Source organism: Schistocerca piceifrons, chromosome 1, assembly GCF_021461385.2.
Source record: "Schistocerca piceifrons isolate TAMUIC-IGC-003096 chromosome 1, iqSchPice1.1, whole genome shotgun sequence".
Taxonomy (NCBI): Eukaryota; Metazoa; Arthropoda; class Insecta; order Orthoptera; family Acrididae; genus Schistocerca; species Schistocerca piceifrons.
Genome location: NC_060138.1, coordinates 793,829,871 through 793,856,334, shown reverse-complemented (window position 1 = coordinate 793,856,334; position 26,464 = coordinate 793,829,871). Strand labels below are relative to the sequence as shown.

General features: G+C 40.3%; 1 protein-coding gene across 5 annotated transcripts in view; it reads right to left on the bottom strand.

The window, feature by feature from the left end:
- Positions 1-26,464, bottom strand: part of LOC124713352 (mitochondrial protein C2orf69 homolog) — a 220,315-nt gene that overhangs the window by 59,130 nt on the left and 134,721 nt on the right. For 3 of the 5 annotated variants that reach the window (XM_047242942.1, XM_047242941.1, XM_047242940.1), the window contains 2 exons: positions 22,437-22,592; positions 21,084-21,211 (listed from right to left, as the gene is read on the bottom strand). In XM_047242942.1, the coding sequence (XP_047098898.1) occupies positions 21,084-21,211; positions 22,437-22,592 (284 nt within the window). Of the gene's footprint in view, positions 1-21,083; positions 21,212-22,436; positions 22,640-26,464 lie in introns of all 5 variants that reach the window. The other 2 variants (XM_047242943.1, XM_047242944.1) reach the window with 2 other exon arrangements.

The following is a 26,464-nucleotide window of genomic DNA, read 5'->3' as shown; positions in this document are numbered from 1 at the left end:
AACATGAAGCCAGCTGGTCTTTTCAAATGTACAAAGTACGCCGTGTGCCCACTTGTGTGATAAAAAACGGCGCACCCACTGGAGGGTTAAAATAGTCTGTTCAAATTATTTTTATCCCTACTAATCCAGTGCAAGAAACTGTTTTCATTCCTAACTTTATTCCAATGTGTTTTAGGAGACATGTACTTCCTCATCAGTTTTCAAGATGATCTGTATGAACACCAAACTTCATAAAAAAATGTTCACCCCTTTTCTCTACTGAACTCATCACCACCTGAAACTTCCATCTTACACATTTTAAGCCAACTTTCCTACCTGATTGACTGTCCACCTTGAATGGGGGGTGGGGAGGGGGAATGGGTGCTGGTGGGGGGCGGAGAGAATGGGAGAAGCTACACATTTGCATTAGCTACTGCTATACCTACTGTTAGCAGACCATCCTACACACCATACACTGGTCAGTCTTTGGCACGGCTATTACCAACATGTTTTGCTATTATTGAGGGTTTTGTTTTTTTACATGGAAGTACTACAATGGGGAGGCAATAAGTTCCAAAATACATTAAATACTTTATTTGTAACTGTCTTGATCACATTGGGTGGACTTCCAAGAGTGTAGTAGTTTTGATATAAAAAACAAACTGCAAAATTACTATTGGGGAGGGGGGGCAGCAACTGGCAGTAGGACTCTCACACTGAGGGTCCTTACTAACTTTATGTACATAGGTAGTTCATCCAGCCTGGAAATCGAGAATTTCAATTATTTTTGCCCATTATCGATATCAATACTGGCAAGATATCAAAGTATGTAACATAAGTGACAACGTACTTTGATTGCATTGATGTAGAAACTTAAATTTTTTACACCACAAAGGTGCCATAAATCTTAGAATGTGACATAAATTTCAACTTGATATGTCTACCTGTCCCTCCCCATGGACCATGGACCTTGCCATTGGTGTGTGTGTGTGTGTGTGTGTGTGTGTGTGTGTGTGTGTGTGTTTGGGGGGGGGGGGGGGGGTGCCCTTGCGTGCCTCAGTGATACAGATAGTCGTACCGTAGGTGCAACCACAATGGAGGGGTATCTGTTGAGAGGCCAGACGTGGTTCCTGAAGAGGGGCAGCAGCCTTTGCAATAGTTGCAGGAGTAACAGTCTGGATGATTGACTGATCTGGCCTTGTTACATTAACCAAAATGGCCTTGCTGTGCTGGTACTGCGAACGGCTGAAAGCAAGGGGAAACTACAGCCGTAATTTTTCCCGAGGACATGCAGCTTTACTGTATGATTAAATGATGATGGCGTCCTCTTGGGTAAAATATTCCGGAGGTAAAATAGTCCCCCCATTTGGATCTCCGAGCGGGGACTACTCAAGAGGACGTCGTTATCAGGAGAAAGAAAACTGGCATTCTACGGATCGGAGCGTGGAATGTCACATCCCTTAATCGGGCAGGTAGGTTAGAAAATTTAAAAAGGGAAATGGATAGGTTAAAGTTAGATATAGTGGGAATTAGTGAAGTTCGGTGGCAGGAGGAACAAGACTTCTGGTCAGGTGAATACAGGGTTATAAATACAAAATCAAATAGGGGTAGTGATACAGTACGTTTCATAATGAGTAAAAAAAAATACAAGTGTGGATTAGCTATTGTGAACAACATAGTGAAAGCATTATTCTAGTCAAAAGATAGACACAAAGCCCACACCTACCACAGTAGTACAAGTTTATACGCCAACTTGCTCCGCAGATGAAGAGACTGAAGAAATGTATGATGTGATAGAAGAAATTACTCAGACAGTTAATGGAGATGAAAATTTAAGTCATGAGGGACTGGAATTCAATAATAGGAAAAGAAAGAGAAGGAAAAGTAGTAGGTGAATATGGATTGGTGGCAAGGAATGAAAGAGGAAGCCACCTGGTAGAATTCTGCACAGAGCTTAACTTAATCATAGCTAACACTTCGCTTAAGAAGGCTGTATGCGTGGAAGACACCTGGAGACACTGGAAGGTTTCAGACAGAATCTAATGGTGAGACAGAGATTTAGGTACCAGGTTTTAAATTTAAAGACATTTCCAGGGGCAGATGTGGATTCTGACCACAATTTATTGGTTTCAAATTGCAGATTAAAACTGAAGAAACTACAAAAAGGTAGGGTTTTACGGAGATGAGACCTGGATAAACTGTAAGAACCAGAGGTTAAGGAGAGTTTCAGAGAGAGCATTAGAGAACGATAGACAAGTACAGGGGAAAGAAATACAGTAGAAGAAGAATGGGTAGCTTTGAGAGATGAAATAGTGAAGCTAGCTGAGAATCAAGTAGGTAGAAAGAGAAGGGCTAGCAGAAATCCTTGGATAACATATGAGATATTGAATTTAATTGATGAAAGGAGAAAATACAAAAATGCAGTAAATGAAGCAGGCAAAAAGGAATACAAACGTCTCAAACACGAGATCGACAGAAAGTGCAAATTGGCGAAGCAAGGATGGCTAGAGGGAAAAGGTAAGGATGTAGAGTCATATATCACTAGGGGTAAGATAGATACTGCCTACAGGAAAGTTAAAGAGACCTTTGGAGACAAGAGAATCACCTGTATGAATATCAAGAGCTCACATGGAAACCACTCCTAAGCAAAGAAGAGAAAGCAGAAAGGTGGAAGGAGTATACAGAGGGTCTACGCAAGGACAATGTACTTGAGGGCAATATTATGAAAATGGAAGAGGACGCAGATGAAGATGAAATGGGAGATATGATACTGTGTGAAGAACTTGACAGAGCACTCAAAGACCTAATTCGAAACAAGGCCTCGGGAGTAGGTAACATTCCATTAAAACTACTGATAGCCTTGGGAGAGCCAACCAAAACTCTATCATCTGGCGAGCAAGATGTACGAGAGAGGTGAAATACCCTCACACTTCAAGAAGAATATAATAATTCCAATCCCAAACAAAGCAAGTGCTGAAACATGTGAAAATTACCAAACTATTAGTTTCGCAAGTCATGGTTGCAGACTACTAACCCAAATTCTTTACAGACGAATGGAAAAACAGGTAGAAGCTGACCTTTAGGAAGATCAGTTTGGATTCCGTAGAAATGTTGGAACATGTGAGGCAATACTGACCCTACGACTTACCTCAGAAGGTACATTAAGGAAAGGCAAACCTACGTTTCTAGAATTTGTAGTCTTAGAGAAAGCTTTTGACAAAGTTGATGGAATACTCTTTCAAATTCTGAAGGTGGCAGGTGTAAAATATAGGGATCAAAAGGCTATTTACAATTTGTACAGAAACCAGATGGCAGTTATACGAGCTGATGGGCATGAAAAGGAAGCAGTGGTTGGGAAGCGAGTGAGACACGGTTGTAGCCTATCCCTGATGTTATTCCATCTGCATATTGAGCAAGCAGTAAAGGAAAGAAAGAAAAAAAAATGGAGTAGGAATTAAAATTGATGGAGAAGAAACAAAAGCTTTGAGGTTTGTGACCAGTCATCACCGTTTATGGTGAATAGGAACTATTCTTTTCATAAGAATGTAAGCAGTAATGCACAAAATACGACATTTATGTACAGATAGTTTTGTATGTGATTATTGCATTAGAAATGAAATTGTCGATCCCGGCAACATCAGAGAATTCATATTGCACATTATGCTGGATTACATCACAGTAAGCATGCCAGTTGATGTCAAGATGGCTATAAAGTGACAGTTCGAAATGTTACTTTTGTAACTAGATACTGGATGTTTTGTTTTCTCTTTATCTTTAATGTTTTACATTTTTAGGTTTCTGTACCTCAGTCAGTGGAAACAGAACCCTTTTATGATCATTTTGTTGTCTGCCCATCTATCTGTCTGTTGGAATTGCTAAGAAACATTTTTTTCAGGAATGGGGTGTGCTCGCCATCTGAACCAGATGAGGTATTTGGGATTCTGGGTGTTTAGAAAGGATTCCTCTAGATGGCCCATGAACAGGTTGGCACAGGACGATGCTATGCAAGAGCCCATAGCCGTGCCTCAGATTTGTTTGTTTGTATGTAATGCCTTCAAAGGAGAAGTACTGAGGGTCTCATTGAGGCCTTTAAAGATCACAATTACCCTTCCAACCTTGTACAAAAACAGATCTCCCATGCCTTCTCTCACCAGTTACCCAAAACCTCCCAAAGTCCCACCATTCGACCACAGACTAGCATTCCCCTCATGATTCAGTACCACCCAGGACTGGAGCAACTGAATTACATTCTGCAACATCAGGGTTTTGACTACCTCTTGTCGTGCCATGAAATGAGAAATGTCGTGCCCACTATTCTTCCCACCCCTGCCATAGTGTTATTCTGCCACCCACCAAACCAACACAATATACTTGTCCATCCCTACACAACCCTTGCTCCCAACCCCTTACCTCATGGCTCATATACCTGTAATAGACCTAGATGCAGGACCTGTCTCATACAGCCTCCCACATCACCTACTTCTGTACACTCACAAACATCACCTACCCCATCCAAGGCAGAGCTACCTGTGAAACCAGTCATGTTTTCTACAAGCTAACCTACAACCACTGTGCTGTACTCTATGTGGGCATGTCTGTCCACATGAATGACCAATGACAAACTGTGGCCAAGAAACAACTGGACCATCCTGCTGCTGAGCACACCACCCAACATGACATTCATCATTTCAATAACTGCTTCACAGCCTTTACCATCTGGATCCTTCCCATCAACACCAGCTTTTCTGAATTACACAGGTGGGAACTTTCCCTGCAATATATCCTATGTTCCCGTGACCCTTCTGACCTCAACCTTCATTAATCATTGTCGTTACCGATCTAGACTCTTCCTTGTTCCCATCCCAGCACTACACAGCTCTCTATTCCACCAACACACCGCTTCATTTTACGTCTCTCCTTTTCTGCTACCCCCCCACCACTCTCCCAGGCCTCCCGACTGCACCTAGCTGCCCTACTTTCCACCTTGCCCCTGCACACTCCCAGCAGCACTTTACTGTCTCCACACCTCCCCTGCTATACCTCCCCCTCCCTGCCCAAGCCACCTCCTTACCATGACCCGGTTGCCTCCCCAATAACGTGCTGCTGCTCAGTCGTGTGTGTGTGTGTGTGTGTGTGTGTGTGTGTGTGTGTGTGTGTGTGTGTTTAGTGTTGTACGTTTTCGACAAAAGCCTTGTTGGCCAAAAGCTCTTTTTACAACAGTCTTTTTCTTGTGCCTTCCTGTGACTTCTTATCTCCATTATATGTTGAGCAGCAACTATAGTTTTCATTATATTGTTACATTCCATCCTGGATTTTCCAGTGTTTCACTGCTTACATTCTCATGTGACAGGAAACACAAATGTAGATTAATAAAGTTATTTATATTTTCAATGAATTTTGTTAATCTTTATGTAAAGAATAAAGTTGATTTAAGTACAATATTTGCCAGCATAGTACATAATGAAAACACAGAAATTATAACTGTGAACATTTATTATTTCGTAGTTTGGGATTCAACGAACTGTTACAATTCTGAAAATTTTTAGATTTCGTCATACAAGAAAATCTGGAAACAGCAAGCACACTCCAAAAATGACGCCAGATATAAAAACTATTTAATGTCAACATGCTGACATTTAAAAATTCCTCAAATTCGCATACATCTGTAGTTAGATTTTTCAATGGTGGTTGGGCATTTTGCTGAAAGTGGTTTATTGTATTCTCATGTGTCATAAAATTAAAACGTACTGTATGTTAAAAAATTTAAAAAGAGAAGTTTAATGGGCTTAAAGTATCGTGGTGGCATGATAAGGATAGAGTAAGAGAATAGGACTTTGGATAAGCTACTATACACAGCATAGTGGAAACAATACTGAAGCCAAGATAGATACAATAATAATACCCATAATAGTGGTACAAGATGATATGCTTATTAGCTCTACAGAAGAAGAGACTGAAAGAACATATGATTAAAAAACAAATTAGATTGTTAAAGGAGACAAACCTGCAATTGTTATGGGGAACTGTTATTTGATGGAAGTAAAAGGCCAACGTGGACTTGGAGAGAGGAATGGAAGGGGAAGCTGCGGAGAAGAATTTAATCATTGATAACACTTTGTCTAAGAATCACGAAAGAGGGTAATATACACAGAAGAAACCTTGGGACACCAGAATGTTTCAGATACATTACATAATGAAACTTCCTGGCAGATTAAAACTGTGTGCTGGACTAAGACTTAAAAACGGGACCATCGCCTTTCAGTAAAGCTGTGACGAATTGTGAGACGTATTTCGGTAGCTCAGTTGGTGGAGCACTTGTGCACAAAAGGCAAAGGTCCCAAGATTGAGTCGCAGACTGGCACAGAGTTTACATTTGCTAGGAAGTTTCGTAACAGCACAAATTCTGCTGTAGAATGAAAAGTTCATTCTGAAAACATTACATAACGGTAAGACATCGACTTAAAAACTGAATTTAAACTGCAAAACATTTCCAAGATCAGGTGTAGACTCTGACCATAATTTACTGGTTATGAACTTCAGAAGTGTACGAAATAAAGGAGGTGGGACCTTGGTAAACTGAAAGACCAGGAGGCTGTTGAGAGTATCAAAGAGGGCATTAGGTAATGACTGACTGATAAAGGGAAAGGAACACAACAAAAGAACAGGAAACACTGAGCAATGAAATAGTGAGGGCAGCAAAGGTTCAATTAAGTTAAAAGACAAAATCCATTAGAAGTCCTTGGATAACATACAAAGTACTGAATTTATGTGACAAAAGGAAAAAATATAAAAATGCAGCAAATAAAGCAGGAAGAGGGAAATACAGATGTCTAAAAAATGACAGACATTGTAAGTTCTGAATGGCAAAACAAGAATAGCTACAGGACAAATGCAAAGTTGTAGAAAAATGCGTGACTACGGGAAAGATAGAGGACACCAACAGGAAAACCAAAGAAACATTCTAAGAAAAGAGAAGCACCAGTGTGAATATTAGAAATTCAGTTGGTAAGTGAAGAAGGGAAAGCTGAAAAGTGGAAGCAATATATGGAAGGCCTATACAAGAGAAAACAGTATGAAAACAATATTAGAGAAAGACAAGAGAGTAAAGTAGAAGATGAGATGGCAGATATGATTCCATGATGATAATGTCTGAGAATGTCTAAGTCAAAACAAGGCACCTGGAGTACATTGCATTCCTTCAGAATTACTGACATCCTTGGAAGGACCAACCATGAAAAAACTATTCCACCCGGTACGCAAGATTTATGAGACAGTCAAAATAACATCACACTTCAACAAGTCTGTAGTAATTCCTGCTCCTAAAATGGCAAGTAGCTGACAGGTTTGAATACTACTGAACCTTCAGTTTAATAGGCCTGGGTTACAAAATACTGACACGAATTATGTTTGCAAAAGAAGTAAAAAACCGGTAGAGGCCAACCTCTAGGAAAATCAGTTTTGGTTCTGGAGAAATGTAGTAACATGTGGGGCAACAGTGACCCTATAAATTATTTTCAAAAATATATTAAAGAAAGACTTTTACATTTTTAGATTTAGAGAAAGCTTCTGACAATGTTGACCGAGAAACACTGCAAGCTGAAATGTTCCATGTGTCCTTGTTATACGCCTGTTAATAATATTTTGTCTTTTTAATTGTTATTTGATTCTGATTTTCTATGAGATGTATATATAGTGTAGACACAAACCTATCCAATTATTATTTAGGCTGGATTCCACTCATTTTCATTATTCCAATTAAAGTCTTGGGTTAGCTGGTTGTATGGATTAATTAGTGTTTTTTTAAAAAAAGTAGGATGTTTATTAAGGAGGATGTTTATTAAAAGTTATGTCTAGGTCGAAATTCTTCTACAGTAGGTAATGGAAAAAAGATTCTGAACTAATAGATAGATCTGATAATGATGACACCACTCACTAGAAACATCAACACAAAGACTCTATAGTAAAATAGTTTGATTTTATTAAAACTAATCAACTCAACAGATAATTAAAGTTCAAGTCCAAACACAGATTTTCCATTGCAAATTTAACCATTTTGAGTGTAAGATTCCAACTTTTAGCACTATACTCTTGTCACTTCAGATTTCCTGGCCCAAATGACACCCTTCACTAAGCAATTAAGCCTTTAATTTAGAATTATCTACAACTGGCATAAATGATTATACCTCTAAATACGACGCCTGTGTTTCTAAATGTGTTATTCCTAACATGGTTGCAAGGCCTCTTATATTTTCCTAAACCATTACATATTTTATAAACAAGATTACTATAATAATGTACGCACCATCCAAATTATAAAAATCTTTAACCTAGCTGTTTTCCAAACCAAAATTTAGTTTATGAAATACAATACGTTCATATGCCAGGCTTTACACAACCCCACCCCAAAATAGTCAGTCCTTGACTGGCAAGCAATCTAGTACCAACTGCGTAACATATTTGTGAGAGTCCCAGTTTGTAACACTGTACAAAAATCTGCATATTGCTCACTCAAGGAATAAGTATGACTCAATAAGTTAGCTTTGATAAAGCATATGATTTCGTACATACTGTTTTTCAACACGTGCACCGTTTCAAGGGTGTTTCTATGTTGGTCATTATTTGTATAAAAAGAAAAATGTTTGGACTTTTTCTGTTTCCAGTTCCAATGAAATGGTGTAATAAGCCACATATCAAGTAATTACCTTCAGTCTATGACTGGTCCTCATAAATCTCCATTCACATCAGGGTCACTAATAACTAATCATATTTTTACATTTTATTTTGCTTTGTTTTCATTTAACTCCAAATAAAAGACCACCAATTTCTGGACAGGTCCCAACTTACAACCCTCAGCCCGGTATGTCGATATTCTCATGATGGGTTCACAAACTGGACAGAAATGTTAAAAACTTTCACGAAAAAACTGTTGATGGATTATCTGCTTCTGTTCTCCTACCCTCAAGATTCTCTAAACTAATTCCAACAAGCAATAAAATTTCTTCCTTCATCACTCAGTCAGTCGCCAATGAACATTTTCCTGATTTAATCCCCCAAAACAATTTACATCCTACACACCACACTGGCTGTTCTCGAAAATGGCAAACTATTCTCCACTGAAACCATGTAACATCCTATCTTAGACACCCACTGAACTCTTCCTTACAATTCCTCCTTAGTTAAATTCTTTATCAATTTCACTGGTGCAAAGTGTACCCTCATATACCTGCCCACAGAATCTCATTCTGTCAAATTTTCAGTGTTCAGGAAACACCTGTGCCAATTTACTGAAATGGCTACATGCCCTTCTAAAACATTGTCATGGTCGCAAAACTGTGAATCAGAATAAATAACCACCAACAAAACAGTGGATAGTGTAGAGGTAGAAGTTTTTCCGATGCTTGATAAAGTAAGTGCTGAACCTGCCCCCAATCCCCAACTTAGTGGACATGATGCATGAACAGTTAAAATATCATGTGCCCGACTTGCATAGTGTTTTAATCTGTGAAGAAGCTTGAAAACAGCACACACTGTTACAAAGTGAAAAAATCAATCTGGAAGCAGCCCTCTACACTGTGGCTAAGGCATTTCTCCGTATTATCCTTTCTTCCAGGTGTGCTAGTCCAGGAAGATGTGCAGGAGACCTTTTGTGAAGTCTGGAAACAAACGAGAGGTACTGGCGTTAGTAAGCTGGGAGAGCGGGTCAGGAGTTGTGTCTACATATCTCACAGTTGGCAAGAAATGTTTTGCTCCTGGTTCTAGCCCTGGTCCAGCACACGGTTTTAATCTGCTAGACAGTTTCGAAACAGTGCACAAGTTGCTACAGGGTGAAATGCAGCAGCACACAGAACAAAATTTACACTACCCACTGACAGATGGCACCTTCCTCCCTTAGGTTAAATGATCATTGTGACAGTAGATGGGCTTGGGGCCAAAATTTTACAGTGAGTAAATGCCAAATCATTAAAATGCAGAGAGAGCAAGAAAACCCTTGACCATGGGACAAACACTGCTTCAGATAGAAGTTCAGTATACTGGTCATCATGCCACCTCCTATATTACACAGATGATGACAGATGCATTCAAACGCTTTTCAAACTTAAGATCTGCACCCCAGATATCAGCTGTGAAGCATATAACACTTTTAGAAGCACTGCCACCAGCAAAATCAAAACTGTAGTGTACTGTTGTGTACTCTCAATCAGCCCACCTTTCTCTCTTTGCGGAATACATAAAACAATCATATTAGCTGTCCATCTCTTGATAAATTTCCAAGTGCTACCCTGAAAGCACAAATGATTATCAGTTCAACATCTCTGTGCTACAAACTATTATGTATTTTAACACTATCAAGTGTCTTCGGTCGAATTATGAGAAATAAACAACCTAACTTTCCCATTCACTGACCCAGAGGAACAAACATTATTCTCCACCTATGTAAATTAGTAAATGAATGGACCGCTGATATCAGTTGAATGAACTGTTGGAAAATTATGTATCTACTTCTGCACACTGCTTTAAGTCAATGCAGCAAATGGAGGACACGCGATTCACATATAGGTTTTCCATTTGTGACATTAGGGGAGTTAGAATGGAAAAATTTTTTCACATTTTGGATTTTTATCTCATTATAAAATTTGCATTTTTCCAAATAAAATGATTATAATCACTTATAAACTCACATGAAGTATTTTTAATATAATCTACACTGGTTGAAAATGTTAAAATTTTTACGTGCATTACATCAAGATCTAATAAAATTGGTAATTTTTTATACAGAAGGCTGTGATTGCTGTGTTATATAAGTCATGTCCAGAAGAGGATGGGCACCAGGCTGAGGAAGTTGAAATAAAGTTTGACAGACAAGTAACTTTCTGACTGTAAAAACCTTAAGAGGCAGGCTGACAGACAAAATAATTGATGAACTACAGCAGTATTATTGGATGGCCATTAGAGATAATACTGAGGATTTGTTGAAAATGAAGCAGGCAGTATGGACTATCTTCTTCCACAGAATGTTAACTGATGAAAAACCAGTACACTACCTTTGCCCTCCTGGACCTGATTCATGGTGCAGTTACCGCAATGCCGAGCACTAAAAACAGTTCATACAGCCATAGACATTAAAGTCCAGCAGCAGTCATGAATATCATAAAACCAATTTACAGAGACGTTGCAAATCCTGAATTGCTGAAGAAGTGTCTGCATGGTCAGACTCAAAATCCCAATGAGCCATTCAATAATCTTATATCGACTCGCTTACCAAAAGATGTTTTTGCTGGAATGAAGACACTAAAGTGGGGGTCAGTGATGCTGTCATTGCTTTTAATGATGGCAAAATTGGTAGGGTGAAACTGCTACAGTATATGGGAATTAATCCTGGAGCAAACTGCATCAGCGAACTTAAACGGATGGACAAGTTGAACACTAAGGAGTCCAGAAAGAAGAAGAAAAAACTAGGAAAAAGATCAAGATGATGATAAACAGTATGGTACAGGCTTCTACTGAGTGACTAAAAATATAAAATTAAGCATGTATTTCGTGAGTTACAGTCTTTTGAAACTTTAGAAGCCATCTCTGGAAATTTACATTTTCTGTTGTATTTATCACAGAAACCACTTCGAGTAGAGTATTCAAATTTTCAGGGAGTAATAACATAATCTCTTGAGTCTATTGAACTAAAAGAAGAATACAATGTTATGTATAATTAAAATTATTTAGGATAATGTACAATAAAGTACACAAAAATTTTAACCATATAATTAAAAAATTGTATTTCCGAAAGCAGTGGCTGAAATGCAATTACTGTACTTCAGCAGACTCAGAACATACAGTTTAATGTCCAGTAAAAATTTCATGCCAGGAGCACGGCGGGGGTGGGGGCGCAGAGGGGGAGGGGGCGCGGTGGGGCAGGGGGGGCGGAGGGGGCGTGGTGAGAGGGGGAGGGGGGAAATGGGGAGAGGGGGGAGAGGGGGAGGGGGAAAGGGGTAGAGGAGGAAGGGGTGAGAGGGGGAGGGGTGAGAGGGGGAGGGGTGAGAGGGGGAGGGGTGAGAGGGGGAGGGGTGAGAGGGGGAGGGGTGAGAGGGGGAGGGGTGAGAGGGGGAGGGGTGAGAGGGGGAGGTGGGAGATGGAGAGAGAGAGAGAGAGAGAGAGAGAGAGAGAGAGAGAGAGTCCTCTGAGGATGAAAATTGTTCACAACCTTAGCAATGATTTATATATTATTTGCGTGCTTGTCAACCTCTCAACACCTTAACTATTGCATTACTTGTTTTCTGCACGTGAAATTCCAGTATCATACTGAATTAAGTCTAGTGAGTTACTGCAACATCTGCATTCAGCACGTGTAAAGGAACAGGCAAGAATTTACTAACAGTAAGAAAGATAAATGAAGATCAACTGGTATTATGCAGACCAGATAAGTTGTCCATAAGCTATCATCAGAGTTATTATGGTATGTGTCAGCAAGAAGTGTGAGGAAAGGGGATCCAATGGCCCCAGAAGGTGAGAGGGTGCAGAAGAATCAAGTATAATGTAAGTAAAGAAAGGTTTAGAAAAAAGTAAGCATGGGGCCAGTTTGACACCTTAGGGATTTGAACTACACTCCTGGAAATGGAAAAAAGAACACATTGACACCGGTGTGTCAGACCCACCATACTTGCTCCGGACACTGCGAGAGGGCTGTACAAGCAATGATCACACGCACGGCACAGCGGACACACCAGGAACCGCGGTGTTGGCCGTCGAATGGCGCTAGCTGCGCAGCATTTGTGCACCACCGCAGTCAGTGTCAGCCAGTTTGCCGTGGCATACGGAGCTCCATCGCAGTCTTTAACACTGGTAGCATGCCGCGACAGCGTGGACGTGAACCGTATGTGCAGTTGACGGACTTTGAGCGAGGGCGTATAGTGGGCATGCGGGAGGCCGGGTGGACGTACCGCCGAATTGCTCAACACGTGGGGCGTGAGGTCTCCACAGTACATCGATGTTGTCGCCAGTGGTCGGCGGAAGGTGCACGTGCCCGTCGACCTGGGACCGGACCGCAGCGACGCACGGATGCACGCCAAGACCGTAGGATCCTACGCAGTGCCGTAGGGGACCACACCGCCACTTCCCAGCAAATTAGGGACACTGTTGCTCCTGGGGTATCGGCGAGGACCATTCGCAACTGTCTCCATGAAGCTGGGCTACGGTCCCGCACACCGTTAGGCCGTCTTCCGCTCACGCCCCAACATCGTGCAGCCCGCCTCCAGTGGTGTCGCGACAGGCGTGAATGGAGGGACGAATGGAGACGTGTCGTCTTCAGCGATGAGAGTCGCTTCTGCCTTGGTGCCAATGATGGTCGTATGCGTGTTTGGCGCCGTGCAGGTGAGCGCCACAATCAGGACTGCATACGACCGAGGCACACAGGGCCAACACCCGGCATCATGGTGTGGGGAGCGGTCTCCTACACTGGCCGTACACCACTGGTGATCGTCGAGGGGACACTGAATAGTGCACGGTACATCCAAACCGTCATCGAACCCATCGTTCTACCATTCCTAGACCGGCAAGGGAACTTCCTGTTCCAACAGGACAATGCACGTCCGCATGTATCCCGTGTCACCCTACGTGCTCTAGAAGGTGTAAGTCAACTACCCTGGCCAGCAAGATCTCCGGATCTGTCCCCCATTGAGCATGTTAGGGACTGGATGAAGCGTCGCCTCACGCGGTCTGCACGTCCAGCACGAACGCTGGTCCAACTGAGGCGCCAGGTGGAAATGGCATGGCAAGCCGTTCCACAGGACTACATCCAGCATCTCTACGGTCGTCTCCATGGGAGAATAGCAGCCTGCATTGCTGCGAAAGGTGGATATACACTGCACTAGTGCCGACATTGTGCATGCTCTGTTGCCTGTGTCTATGTGCCTGTGGTTCTGTCAGTGTGATCATGTGATGTATCTGACCCCAGGAATGCGTCAATAAAGTTTCCCCTTCCTGGGACAATGAATTCACGGTGTTCTTATTTTGATTTCCAGGATTATAGTTTACTTGATACCATATACATAACTTTCTTGTTCTAAAAGAGGTTATTTTTCCGCATTTTGGCCTAATATCTTAATAATAGCAATCTTCGTTTACTTAGCACACAGTTTTGTGAACCGTTGATATGGCTGCAGCTTTTCAAATATCATTCTGGCTCCCCATTCCAGTGCATTTTAGGGACACTGTTCAGAATCACCGAGACCCACATTTCCCCTGTTAAGATTTTCAACCAGAACCATGTGAAACAATTCTGTAATAGATCTTGCTACCAATGTTCAGCTGATATACATTGAGTTTGAAACTAATGTCATTCCAGTCATGACTCCACATTGATTAGCTTGGAAACTTTGTCTAATACAAGAACACTCATCTTTTGCTATCTAAATGTTTGATACTTTAATTAATGCTATGTAAGTAAAGCCCTGAACATTATTTTAGATATCTACATGGACTCTTACAGTTCAAAGAATGTGGCCTAATATATATAGTTGCTAACATACAAGAAACTGGGTGATCTCTGAGCAATCTGTGTATTTAGTGAAACAAAATAGGATATAGTAAAAACTGCCATTTATTTTGGATACACGAATTAGTGAAGACGAGGTAACCAGCGTCAAGTTGTTCAGCACTGACCATGCCTCTGCAAGATGCTGCAGAGCTGCAGTTTGAACTACTTCACGTGCCTACCAAGAGCTAGAGCTGCTGCTGTTATTGCTCCAGATTCACGTTACATTAATTTTGTACAGTGGGTAAATTAATATGCAACACTTTAATAGGACCCAACAAAAGCCAAATGACACTAATGTTAAAAAACTATTAAACCAAGAAGGTAAACTATAACAGCCCTGAAACTTCCTGGTAGATTAAAACTGTGCGCCAGACCAAGACTCGAACTCGGGACCTTTGCCTTTCGCGGGCAAGTGCTGTACCATCTAAGCTACACAAGCATGACTCACGGGCCATCCTCACAGCTTCAATTCTGCCAGTACCTCGTCTCCTACCTTCCAAACTTCACAGAAGCTCTTCTGCAAACCTTGCAGAACTATCACTCCTGGAAAGAAGGATACTGCGGAGACATGGCTTAGCCACAGCCTGGGGGATGTTTCCAGAATGAGATTTTCACTCTGCAGTGGAGTGTGCGCTGGTATGAAACTTCCTGGCAGATTAAAACTGTGTGCTCGACCGAGACTCGAACTCGGGACCTTTGCCTTTCATTCTATATCAGCCCTATTTTTTCGTTAGTCTTCTATCTGGTTGGATGTGGTCTAATATGAATTCCTCTAATGTGCACACAATGTCCTCAGTTATTTCTTGGATATATTACAATCAGTCTTCCCCTATAGTTTTTACCCTAGCTATCACAAGCACAATGGAATTTATCCGTTGATATCATTAACACATGCACTGTCATCCTGTCCCTTCTTTTTGTCAATGTTTTCCATATCTTTCTCTCCTCACCGATTGTGCAGACAACCTTGTAAATTCATTTCTTGTGATTCCATCTAACTTTCAACATCCTTCTACAGCACTACAACTCAAACACTTTGATTCTCTTGCTTTCCACCTTTTGCACAGCTGTGATAAGCTGCTTTTATAATCCTCTTTGCTACATCCATGAGTGTTATTTTGCTCACAAGGCAACAGAATTATTTCACTTCATCTACTTGGCAGTCCTCAGTTTTTATGTAAAGTTTATCGTTACTCTCTTTTCTCAAACTCTCCATTACTTTCGTCTTCCTCTTAACCCATAGCTGTGCATATTACACTTTTCATTTCACTCAACAGCTCTTTTAATTCTTCCTTACATTCACTGAGAATAGCAGTGTCATTAGTGAATCTTATCAGTATATGCGTTCACTCTGAACTGTGACCCCGGTCCTGAAACTTTCTTTTATTTCCATCATTATTTCTCTGATATATAGGCTGAACAGTAAAGACGAAAGACTGCATCCCCGTTTTATACCCTTTCCAATCAAAATGCAATGTGGTTATAATTAAACTTTCACTACTTGAGCCAGTGTAGATGGGAAACTATTTACTGCATGGGTAACCAACTTTACAGAAGCGATGTTCAGACAGAGGGCTGCATGATTTGCGTTGTTAGTGGCATTAGTGCCTTGACTTGCTGTTTGGCATTGTAGGGTTGAAATAAGCATCAGTGTGCATTACAGCCGCAGTCAATCAACATGTGTCTGGACAAGGTGAGCAGAGCTTCACTCACGAAGATGTTTTATCATAACAGCAGCAACAGTGCTACTGTCCTTTGCAAGTATTAACACATTAAAGAAATATGGAGAGGTCCTTTATCTGGTCCAGCGTTGAAGAACATGATTCAGAAGTTAGAATCAACTGGCAATTTGGAAATTTCTTCTCAGGCAGGCAAACAGCAAATTGCACCACAAATTGTTGAAGAAGTTACTGTTGCCATGGCTGAGGATGCTGGATGCAATGTCTGATCTTTAAGTAGTGCACCAGCTACGTCACAACAGCTGAACATTCCATGGTTCTCCATCTGAAATGTGCTGCAAACAATTGTGAAATGGTATCTCCGACCTTGGGGAAGATCAGTTTGGATTCCGTAGAAATATTGGAACACGTGAGGCAATACTGACCCTACGACTTATCTTAGAAGCTAGATTAAGGAAAGGCAAACCTACGTTTCTAGGATTTGTAGACTTAGAGAAAGCTTTCGACAATGTTGACTGGAGTACTCTCTTTCAAATTCTGAAGGTGGCAGGGGTAAAATATAGGGAGCGAAAGGCTATTTACAATTTGTATAGAAACCAAATGGCAGTTATAAGAGTCGAGGGACATGAATGGGAAGCAGTGGTTGGGAAGGGAGTGAGACAGGGTTGTAGCCTCTCCCCGATGTTATTCAATCTGTATATTGAGCAAGCAGTGAAGGAAAGAAAAGAAAAATTCGGAGTAGGTATTAAAATCCATGGAGAAGAAATAAAAACTTTGAGGTTTGCCGATGACATTGTAATTCTGTCAGAGACAACAAAGGACTTGGAAGGGCAGATGAATGGAATGGGTGTGGTCTTGAAAGGAGAATATAACATGAACATCAACAAAAGCAAAACAAGGATAATGGAATGTAGTCGAATTAACTGTTGAGGGTATTAGATTAGGAAATGAGACACTTAAAGTAGCAAAGGAGTTTTGCTATTTGGGGAGCAAAAAACTGATGATGGTCGAAGTAGAGAGGATATAAAATGTAGACTGGCAATGGCAAGGAAAGCGTTTCTGAAGAAGAGAAATTTGTTAACATCGAGTATTGATTTAAGTGTTAGGAAGTCGTTTCTGAAAGTATTTGTATGGAGTGTAGCCATGTATGGAAGTGAAACATGGACGATAAATAGTTTAGACAAGAAGAGAATAGAAGCTTTCGAAATGTGGTGCTACAGAAGAATGCTGAAGATTACATGGGTAGATCACATAACTAATGAGGTGGTGTTGAATAGGATTGGGGAGAAGAGAAGCTTGTGGCACAACTTGACTAGAAGAAGGGATCGGTTGGTAGGACATGTTCTGAGGCATCAAGGGCTCACCAATTTAGTATTGGAGGGCAGCATGGAGGGTAAAAATCGTAGAGGGAGACCAAGAGATGAGTACACCAAGCAGATTCAGAAGGATGTAGGTTGCAGTAGGCACTGGGAGATGAAGAAGCTTGCACAGGATAGAGTAGCATGGAGAGCTGCATCAAACCAGTCTCAGGACTGAAGACCACAACAACAACAACATCTCTAGTGCAGTTGCAGCCTATCAAGGATGCAGATGGTCATCACATTGAGCAACATTTGTAACCTGGAATGTAAACATAGTATCCAATTAACAGATGTCAGCACCCTATCACGTGAAAATTAAAATGTATTTCTTTGAATGGTTTATTCATTATTTCTCTTCCACATGTGCTTACAAATGTTTCCGAAAAGTTTCATTGTCTTATGGTAACTTGCTTTTCACGGGTGGCCCCTCAAGTATCCAAAGTTTAATAATAACCACCATGTACTTTGTTCATTGTATTCCACTCTTATTTTTACCTCCCATATATCAGTAAAAACTTCAGAAATTCAAGGTTAAAACTGACAAACAGAAACTGGAAAAAACTGACAAACAGAAACTGGAAGTGATAAATGCGTCAGGTGGTACAATGAACATGATGTGAAAAAGTATATTCCACTCATAAAATATCAAAGTTTACAGAAATGTTTAGAAGTGTGGAGAATTTAAGATCTACACTCAACTGAAAAATCCCACAAATAATGGAATTAGTGAAGATAACTACTGGCCATACACAAGGTGCTGCAGTTGCTACACAAGTACTGACGGCATCAGAAATAATTTTGTTTGTCAGGTGCATTGTGAAAATGGTACCTGCAAAATTATGAGGAACACTATGCCACAAAATTTTATTTTAATCTTGGAAAAACTTTTACTGTCACTTATGAAAGTTACAAAGAGCTTATGGAGAGGATTCCTTTTCCAATGCACGCAATTGGAGAAGGCACAAGTCCTTTCTGGCAGTCCATAAAGAAATGGAAGACAGAGTTCATATGGGAAGATCCTCAAGAATGAGTGACAATGTGGAAAGAGTGAATCGTCTTCAGAGGTCAAACTGTTAGTGGGAATAGTCTGTAGCAAGCTAAATTTGAGCATGTTTGTATCAAATTTTAGTAGGGAATTTTGCATGGTAAGAGAATGTGAAAGAATTGTATTTCTGTTCAGTCATCAGGTTCCTTGGAACTGTTGGAATGATGTCTGCCTTGAGATTCAGGATTGCCTTCAGAAGGAGCCAGATGTTTTTACTAGCATTACCACTGTTGGTGAATCGTGAATTTTTAAATATACCAAAGTAGAGATCGTCGCACTACAAACTCTTCTCATCACAAAAAAAAAGGAAATCCCAAATCAAATTAGTGTTTCTTTTTCTTTAAGTGGGTTCATACACAAAGAATTGGTCCTTCCATGACAAAATGTCAATCAAACTTCTTTATCAGCAAGTTATTAAAAGACTTAGGAACAGGATGGCATATATGTGATGAGGCATTACATACACTTGGATGCTGCACTATGAGAATGTGCCCCATCACATAGCAATCTCCAGCAATGACTGTACTGACTCCAGCTAAACAACCCAAAAATGAAATTGCAAATACTTGCTGAAACATCAGATAAAATGTGTCTGACTACCCTTATGAGGGACACATGGTATACAGCAAGTCAGTAACAAAATCTGAGAAATTTTTGGTTAGGCTTTACTGTGACTCACCGATACTGAATGAAACAACAGGTATATTGTTACCAATAAAGTAACAGTGAACTACTTGTTTTATTTGAATGAATTTTTCACCATTCCTGTAGTTCCTCAGGCCTGCTGTTCCTCCTCTATTTGCCAGATTTCAGTCCCTGTGATTTTTCTTTATTCCCCGGGTTAAAAAAGCATGTTGCAGTTACTTTCGTTACTATCCACAAGAACAGAACCAAGGAGTTAGAAGATCTTCCAGTATGAGCCTACCAAAACTGCTAAGAAGACTGGAAACAATGCCTCCACCAATGTGTAACTGCTAATTTGAATGGGAACTTTGCTGTGCAAAAAGAACAAATTCATAGTTAAGAAAGTATTAGTCTTACTGCTACTCTAAAATCCCTTGTGACTGAAGCATTAACCAATAGATGCACTCACAAACAAAAGCTGGCATATGGAGCTCAGCTTACAAAGTTGCACTCTTTAAAGCTGCTACACACTTAAATAAAAAAATTATTACATTGATCTGGTGCTGCAGTCAGGCTAGAATAAGTGGCAGAATACGGTAGAGGAAGTGAGACCATACAGCTCACCCATCTGAGCTGGGCTGCCGAAGAGGAAAACTGTTCATGTGTGTGTGTAGGTGAGGATATGCTTGCATTGAAAAACGAAAGTTTGCAAGCTAAGCTGCTGTATTTAGTTACTGCTTGTGTATCTGTCACTAAATGCCTCAACTTATTTTTAGTCATTGCAGAGAGAGAGAGAGAGAGAGAGAGAGAGAGAGAGAGAGAGAGAGTGAGAGTGTGTGTGTGTGTGTGTGTGTGTGTGTGTGTGTGTGTGTGTGTGTGTCCATCCAAACACACACAGTTCCGACCTGTGACACAGAATTCTCTCCCAGTTTTTTCCTGACCTTCATAACAGAGAAAACTGAATGGGAGTTTTGCTTCCACCTCTACACACAAATAATACCGGGAGTTTATAAATGAATATTGGGGTTTTAATGTTTTATAATATTTATTACATTAAACTTACATTTATAAATGATATGTCAAACGAAAGAGCAACTCAAACAGTTTTACCAAGAACCCTATAAATGCTCAATGTGAGCACCATTTGTCACCCGGCACACATCATGTCCACAGCAGAGTTCTTCCCAAACGTTGATAAGTGTGTCTTCAGTGATTGTAGCAACAGCTGCTTCAATCCGGTTTCTTATTTCAGGGAGGTCTGCTGGTAGCGGAGGCACGTACACACGATCCTTGATGAAGCTCAATAGGAAAAAATCGCATGACGTTAGGTCGAGTGAACGTGGAGGCCATGTAAAGCAAGCCCTGTCACTGGGCCCCTGCGGCCTATCCAGCGCTTGGGCTATAGACTTGATGTGTGCCGTGTGACAATTGGTGCTCACATTGAACATTTATAAGATTCTGGTAAAACTGTTTGAGCTGCTCTTTCATTTGGCATATCATTTATAACTGTAAGTTTAATGTAATAAATATTATAAATTGCTAAAACCCTGATATTCATTTACAAACACCATGTACAGCTGTAAGGGAACCACCACAGCAGAGACTGGCTTCAGCACAACCACACTTTTATTAATCTTGGTTCCATTGTTGACAACTCTGGTCTGAATTTTTCCTCAGAGCTGCAAACTGATTCAATCAACCAGTTATAGGTATTGAACCATCAAGGGACACTCTGTAACTATACCAAAGTCATGACTTAAGAGACGAATCTACAGTGATGTTACAACATTTGTGTGCTGAATACAAACTGTCCCTTATTTCATAGAAATAAATAAAAAAAGGAAAGAAACAGTGGAGCCTGAACTCACCTAGATGGCCGCACAACAACAACATGGCTCTCAGGAAAATATGATTGGAGCAGCACTGCAGTGTTTTCAAGATTCCACTTTACATAATTTTTGTTTTCCCTGTGGTTCTCCATAATTTCTGGAAAATCCTGAAACCACATAGTTACAAGTTGTATATTAGCTTTAATAATTAGAGTAATAAAACCTCAAAAGTAATGGTACAAAAGAAAAAGCAAGCATGGTAGCATCTAAAGACATATTCTATAGGGTACACAAAGTAATAAGCTTGGCACTGTAGTATTCCAGTGACACAGTAATATGATTAGAACAAATTACATTACTGTAGAGTGTTATCCAACAACTGTCAGTTATTTTGCTACTTACAAATTATTCAGTAAACACCAAAGTTCAACTAGCATACAAGTTCATAAAATGTTGTTAGCATACAGGGTGTCCCAGGAGAAATCATCAATATTCAGTGATATTACAGGACCTCCAATAGTGACTCGCGTGCCGTCTGGACAACAGTGACTGCTACCGCCACATAGCAGCACTGCTCATTCACTGCTGGAATACCAGATATTCTTTGTGTTTTACTGTCCCTGTTAATACATGTTGATAAAACAAATACTGCACTAGACTAATTTGGAACAAGTCTATTGAATGGATATATAAAATTCCACTTTACAAATAATTTTGTTTGTACAGGAAACAAACCAACTGCCATCAACATCAGCTGTCACAAAAAAGATGTGATGAATAGTATTTGTTTGGACTGACTCCAGCTAGACATTGAACAAAACGAAACTGCAAATATCTGCCGAACCATTAGAAAAAAAGCACCTGATGATCCTTATGGACACCCAGTACACAGCAGGCCAGTAAAAGCAAAATCTAAGAAATATAATACACTTGATCGACCATCAATTAAAAGCTTCGTACTAGTACATTACAAAAGGTGACTGGAAGCCAATGGGAACATCAATCACAGTTTCTTTTAAGCCAGTGCAGTAATTAGGATTGATATACTGTTGTCTAACAAAAGTGTGAAAAATACTGTAGTTTCTGGCATACTGTCTATATGAAACAAATTACTTTTTGTGCTGCCCCAATATACTTATACTTACCACCATTATGTGTCCTCATACCTTACACATTCAACCCATCCTTCACATGCGAGTACCTCACAGTGCCCCCGCCCCCCCACCCCCATCCAACCCCCACCAACCCACACACACAAAGTAGTGTTTTAAATACAAGAATAATAATAATTATTCAAAATTTAAAATATTTGTTTCTTCTATACAGTTTTCATCATTTATTTATTAAAACTGTAAGGTTATCACATATCAGTAAACTCAATTTACAGGTCACCTGAACATCGCCACCAAAGTAGACAACTGCAGTATTATTCTCTGCTTTGACAAGTGGATGACAGTAGATGATATCGTTTACACGTCCATCATATCCTGTGACTCCACACAGGCGTATGGGGCAAGATGATGGAGGGGTGCCCAGCATTCTGCTACCCTGCACAAGAGATTCCACTGAAATTATAGATCAGTTTCATTTTTTACCTGTAAATAATTAACAATTTTCAATAATACAGTCACACAGAAGGCATCCAACTTTCAAGCCAGAATTAATAATCCTCAGTAATAATGTAAATGCAAAATCTACATAATTATTATTTGCTAACTAGTCACAAGCTAACACTTGGTTTAAGAATCATGAGAGAAGGTTGGATACGTGGAAGAAACCTGGAGACAATGGAAGGTTTCAGACAGATTATATAATGCTAAGATAGATATTAGGAACCAGGTTTTAAACTGTAAGATGTTTCAAGGGACAGATGTGGACCCTGACCACAATCTGTAGGTTATGAACTGTAGATTAAAACTGAAGAAACTCCAAAAAGGTAGGAATTTAAGGAGATGGGACCTGGAGCTGAATGAACCAGTGTTTATAGAGAGTTTCACAGAGAGCATTAGGGAACGACTGACAAGAACAGGGGAAAGAAATACAGTAGAAGAAGAATGGGTAGCTTTGGAGATTGAATTTAATTCATGAAAGGAGAAAATATAAAAACGCAGTAAATAAAGCAGCCAAAAAGGAATACAAACATCTCAAAAATGAGATCGACAGGAAGTGCAAAATGGCTAAGCAGGGATGACTAGAGCACAAATGTAAGGATGTAAAGGCATATATCACTAGGGGCTAAGTTAGATACTGCCTACAGGAAACTTAAAGAGACCTTTGGAGAAAGCGGACAACCTGTATGAATACCAAAAGCTCAGATGAAAAACCAGTTCTAAGCAAAGAAGGGAAAGCAGAAAGGTGGAAGGCATACATAGAGGGTCTGTACAAGGGCAATGTACTCGAGGGTAATATTATGTAAATGGAAGAGGACTTAGGTGTTTCACTGCTCTGTCACATTTGTCACCTAAGTCGAAACAAGGCCACGGGAGTAGACAATATTCCATTGGATCAGTGGTCGTCAAACTTTTTTGCTCAAGGGCCAAAACTAACAATATGATGTGGCACCTCGGGCCGCAGATTTCCAGGTCTTTTTATTAACTGGCAAACCTCGTAAATGATGTGTTACGAACCCACAATAGACTAGCTATAGTAAATAAGCTAGAGGTTTACCACTGAATTTCTAGCACTTATCGTTAAAGTCTATACTATTCAGACCACTATGTGTAGAGTGTTCTCTTTTTCAGATTGTTGCCACCCTCAATGACCCGTAAATTGTAACACTGTGTAATTGCCCAACGAAATGTTGCTGCGTTGTCTTTGTGAACAGATGGTTAATAACAGCAAATGGACTTGTACTTAAATGTATTATGTAACATGAGGCTCGATCACAACTGTTTTCTACATTTTTTGAAAATCATTTTCCTTCAACTCACTTGACTGAACTACAACATCCTTAATTTTATTTCACACTAGATGAGGTACCTGGCATTGGCTAGATATCTATTTATTTCAATCTTATGTTAGTCTCTCTCTTCCTTCCCTCACACTCTGTCGTCTATCTCGACTTTCACCTCACTCACCATCTCTTCACCCCTTTATCTGTCCATTTCACACTCCCCCTGTATGTGTCCCTTTCCTCCTCCCCCTTCTCCGTCCACATTACCATCCCCTGCCCCACTAAGAAATTGCCATTGCTTACCCCACAATATTTCTTTACAGATTGAAAATAATGTGTGTATCAGTGTGGTTAAAATCGATCCGAGGGTTTACGAGGAAAAGTGGAGGATAAACACACACACACACACACACACACACACACATACACACACACACACACACACACACACACACACACACACACACACACACACACAATTTTAAGAGCTAATGACTATTTCTTTTAACAAATATGTACCGCATATGACCATCTCTGTAAAGTGTATTCTTGAATCCAACACACTTTCATTTAAGACTGATAAAATAGCAGATAATTGGTACAAGGCACACACACTCATCTGTTGTCAGCACTGAGAAACAAAGAAGAAAACATTTCCATTATTACGTCCCCTCCCACCACAACGACAAATCTATCTGCCCCTGTAAAGGTGATAGAAATACTTTACGCACTCCTACTTACAATTACACTGTATGATTAAATGATGATGGCGTCCTCTTGGGTAAAATATTCCGGAGGTAAAATAGTCCCCCATTCGGATCTCCGGGCGGGGACTACTCAAGAGGATGTCGTTATCAGGAGAAAGAAAACTGGCGTCCTACGGATCGGAGCGTGGAATGTCAGATCCCTTAATCGGGCAGGTAGGTTAGAAAATTTTAAAAGGGAAATGGATAGGTTAAAGTTAGATATAGTGGGAATTAGTGAAGTTCGGTGGCAGGAGGAACAAGACTTCTGGTCAGGTGACTACAGGGTTATAAACACAAAGTCAAATAGGGGTAATGCAGGAGTAGGTTTAATAATGAATAGGAAAATAGGAATGCGGGTAAGATACTACAAACAGCATAGTGAACGCATTATTGTGGCCAAGATAGATACGAAGCAAGTTTATATGCCAACTAGCTCTGCAGATGACGAAGAAATTGAAGAAATGTATGATGAAATAAAAGAAATTATTCAGATAGTGAACGGAGACGAAAATTTAATAGTCATGGGTGACTGGAATTCGAGTGTAGGAAAAGGGAGAGAAGGAAACGCAGTAGGTGAATATGGATTGGGGCTAAGAAATGAAAGAGGAAGCCGCCTGGTAGAATTTTGCACAGAGCACGACTTAATCATAGCTAACACTTGGTTTGAGAATCATGATAGAAGGTTGTATACATGGAAGAACCCTGGAGATACTAAAAGGTATCAGATAGATTATATAATGGTAAGACAGAGATTTAGGAACCAAGTTTTAAATTGTAAGACATTTCCAGGGGCAGATGTGGACTCTGACCACAATCTATTGGTTATGAACTGTAGATTAAAACAGAAGAGACTGCAAGAAGGTGGGAATTTCAGGAGAGGGGACCTGGATAAACTAAAAGAACCAGAGGTTGTACAGAGTTTCAGGGAGAGCATAAGGGAACAATTGACAAAAATGGGGGAAAGAAATATAGTAGAAGAAGAATGGGTAGCTTTGAGAGATGAAGTGGTGAAGGCAGCGGAGGATCAAGTACGTAAAAAGACGAGGGCTAGTAGAAATATTGAATTTAATTGATGAAAGGAGAAAATATAAAAATGCAGTAAATGAAGCAGGCAAAAAGGAATACAATCGTCTCAAAAATGAGATCGACAGGAAGTGCAAAATGGCTAAGCAGGGATGGCTAGAGGACAAATGTAAAGATGTAGAGGCTTGTCTCACTAGGGGTAAGATAGATACTGCCTACAGGAAAATTAAAGAGACCTTTGGAGGGAAGAGAACCACTTGTATGAATATCAAGAGCTCAAATGGAAACCCAGTTCTAAGCAAAGAAGGGAAAGCAGAAAGGCGGAAGGAGTATATAGAGGGTCTATACAGGGGCGATGTACTTGAGGACAATATTATGGAAATGGAAGAGGATGTAGATGAAGATAAAATGGGAGATACGATACTGCGTGGAGTGTTCGACAGAGCACTGAAAGACCCGAGTCGAAACAAGGCCCCCGGAGTAGACAACATTCCATTGGAAATAATGACGGCCTTGGGAGAGCCAGTCCTGAAAAAACTCTACCATCTGGTGAGCAAGATGTATGAAACAGGCGAAATACCCTCAGACTTCAAGAAGAATATAATAATTCCAATCCCAAAGAAAGCAGGTGATGACAGATGTGAAAATTACCGAACAATCAGTTTAATAAGCCACAGCTGCAAAATACTAACACGAATTCTTTACAGACGAATAGAAAAACTAGTAGAAGCCGACCTCGGGGAAGATCAGTTTGGATT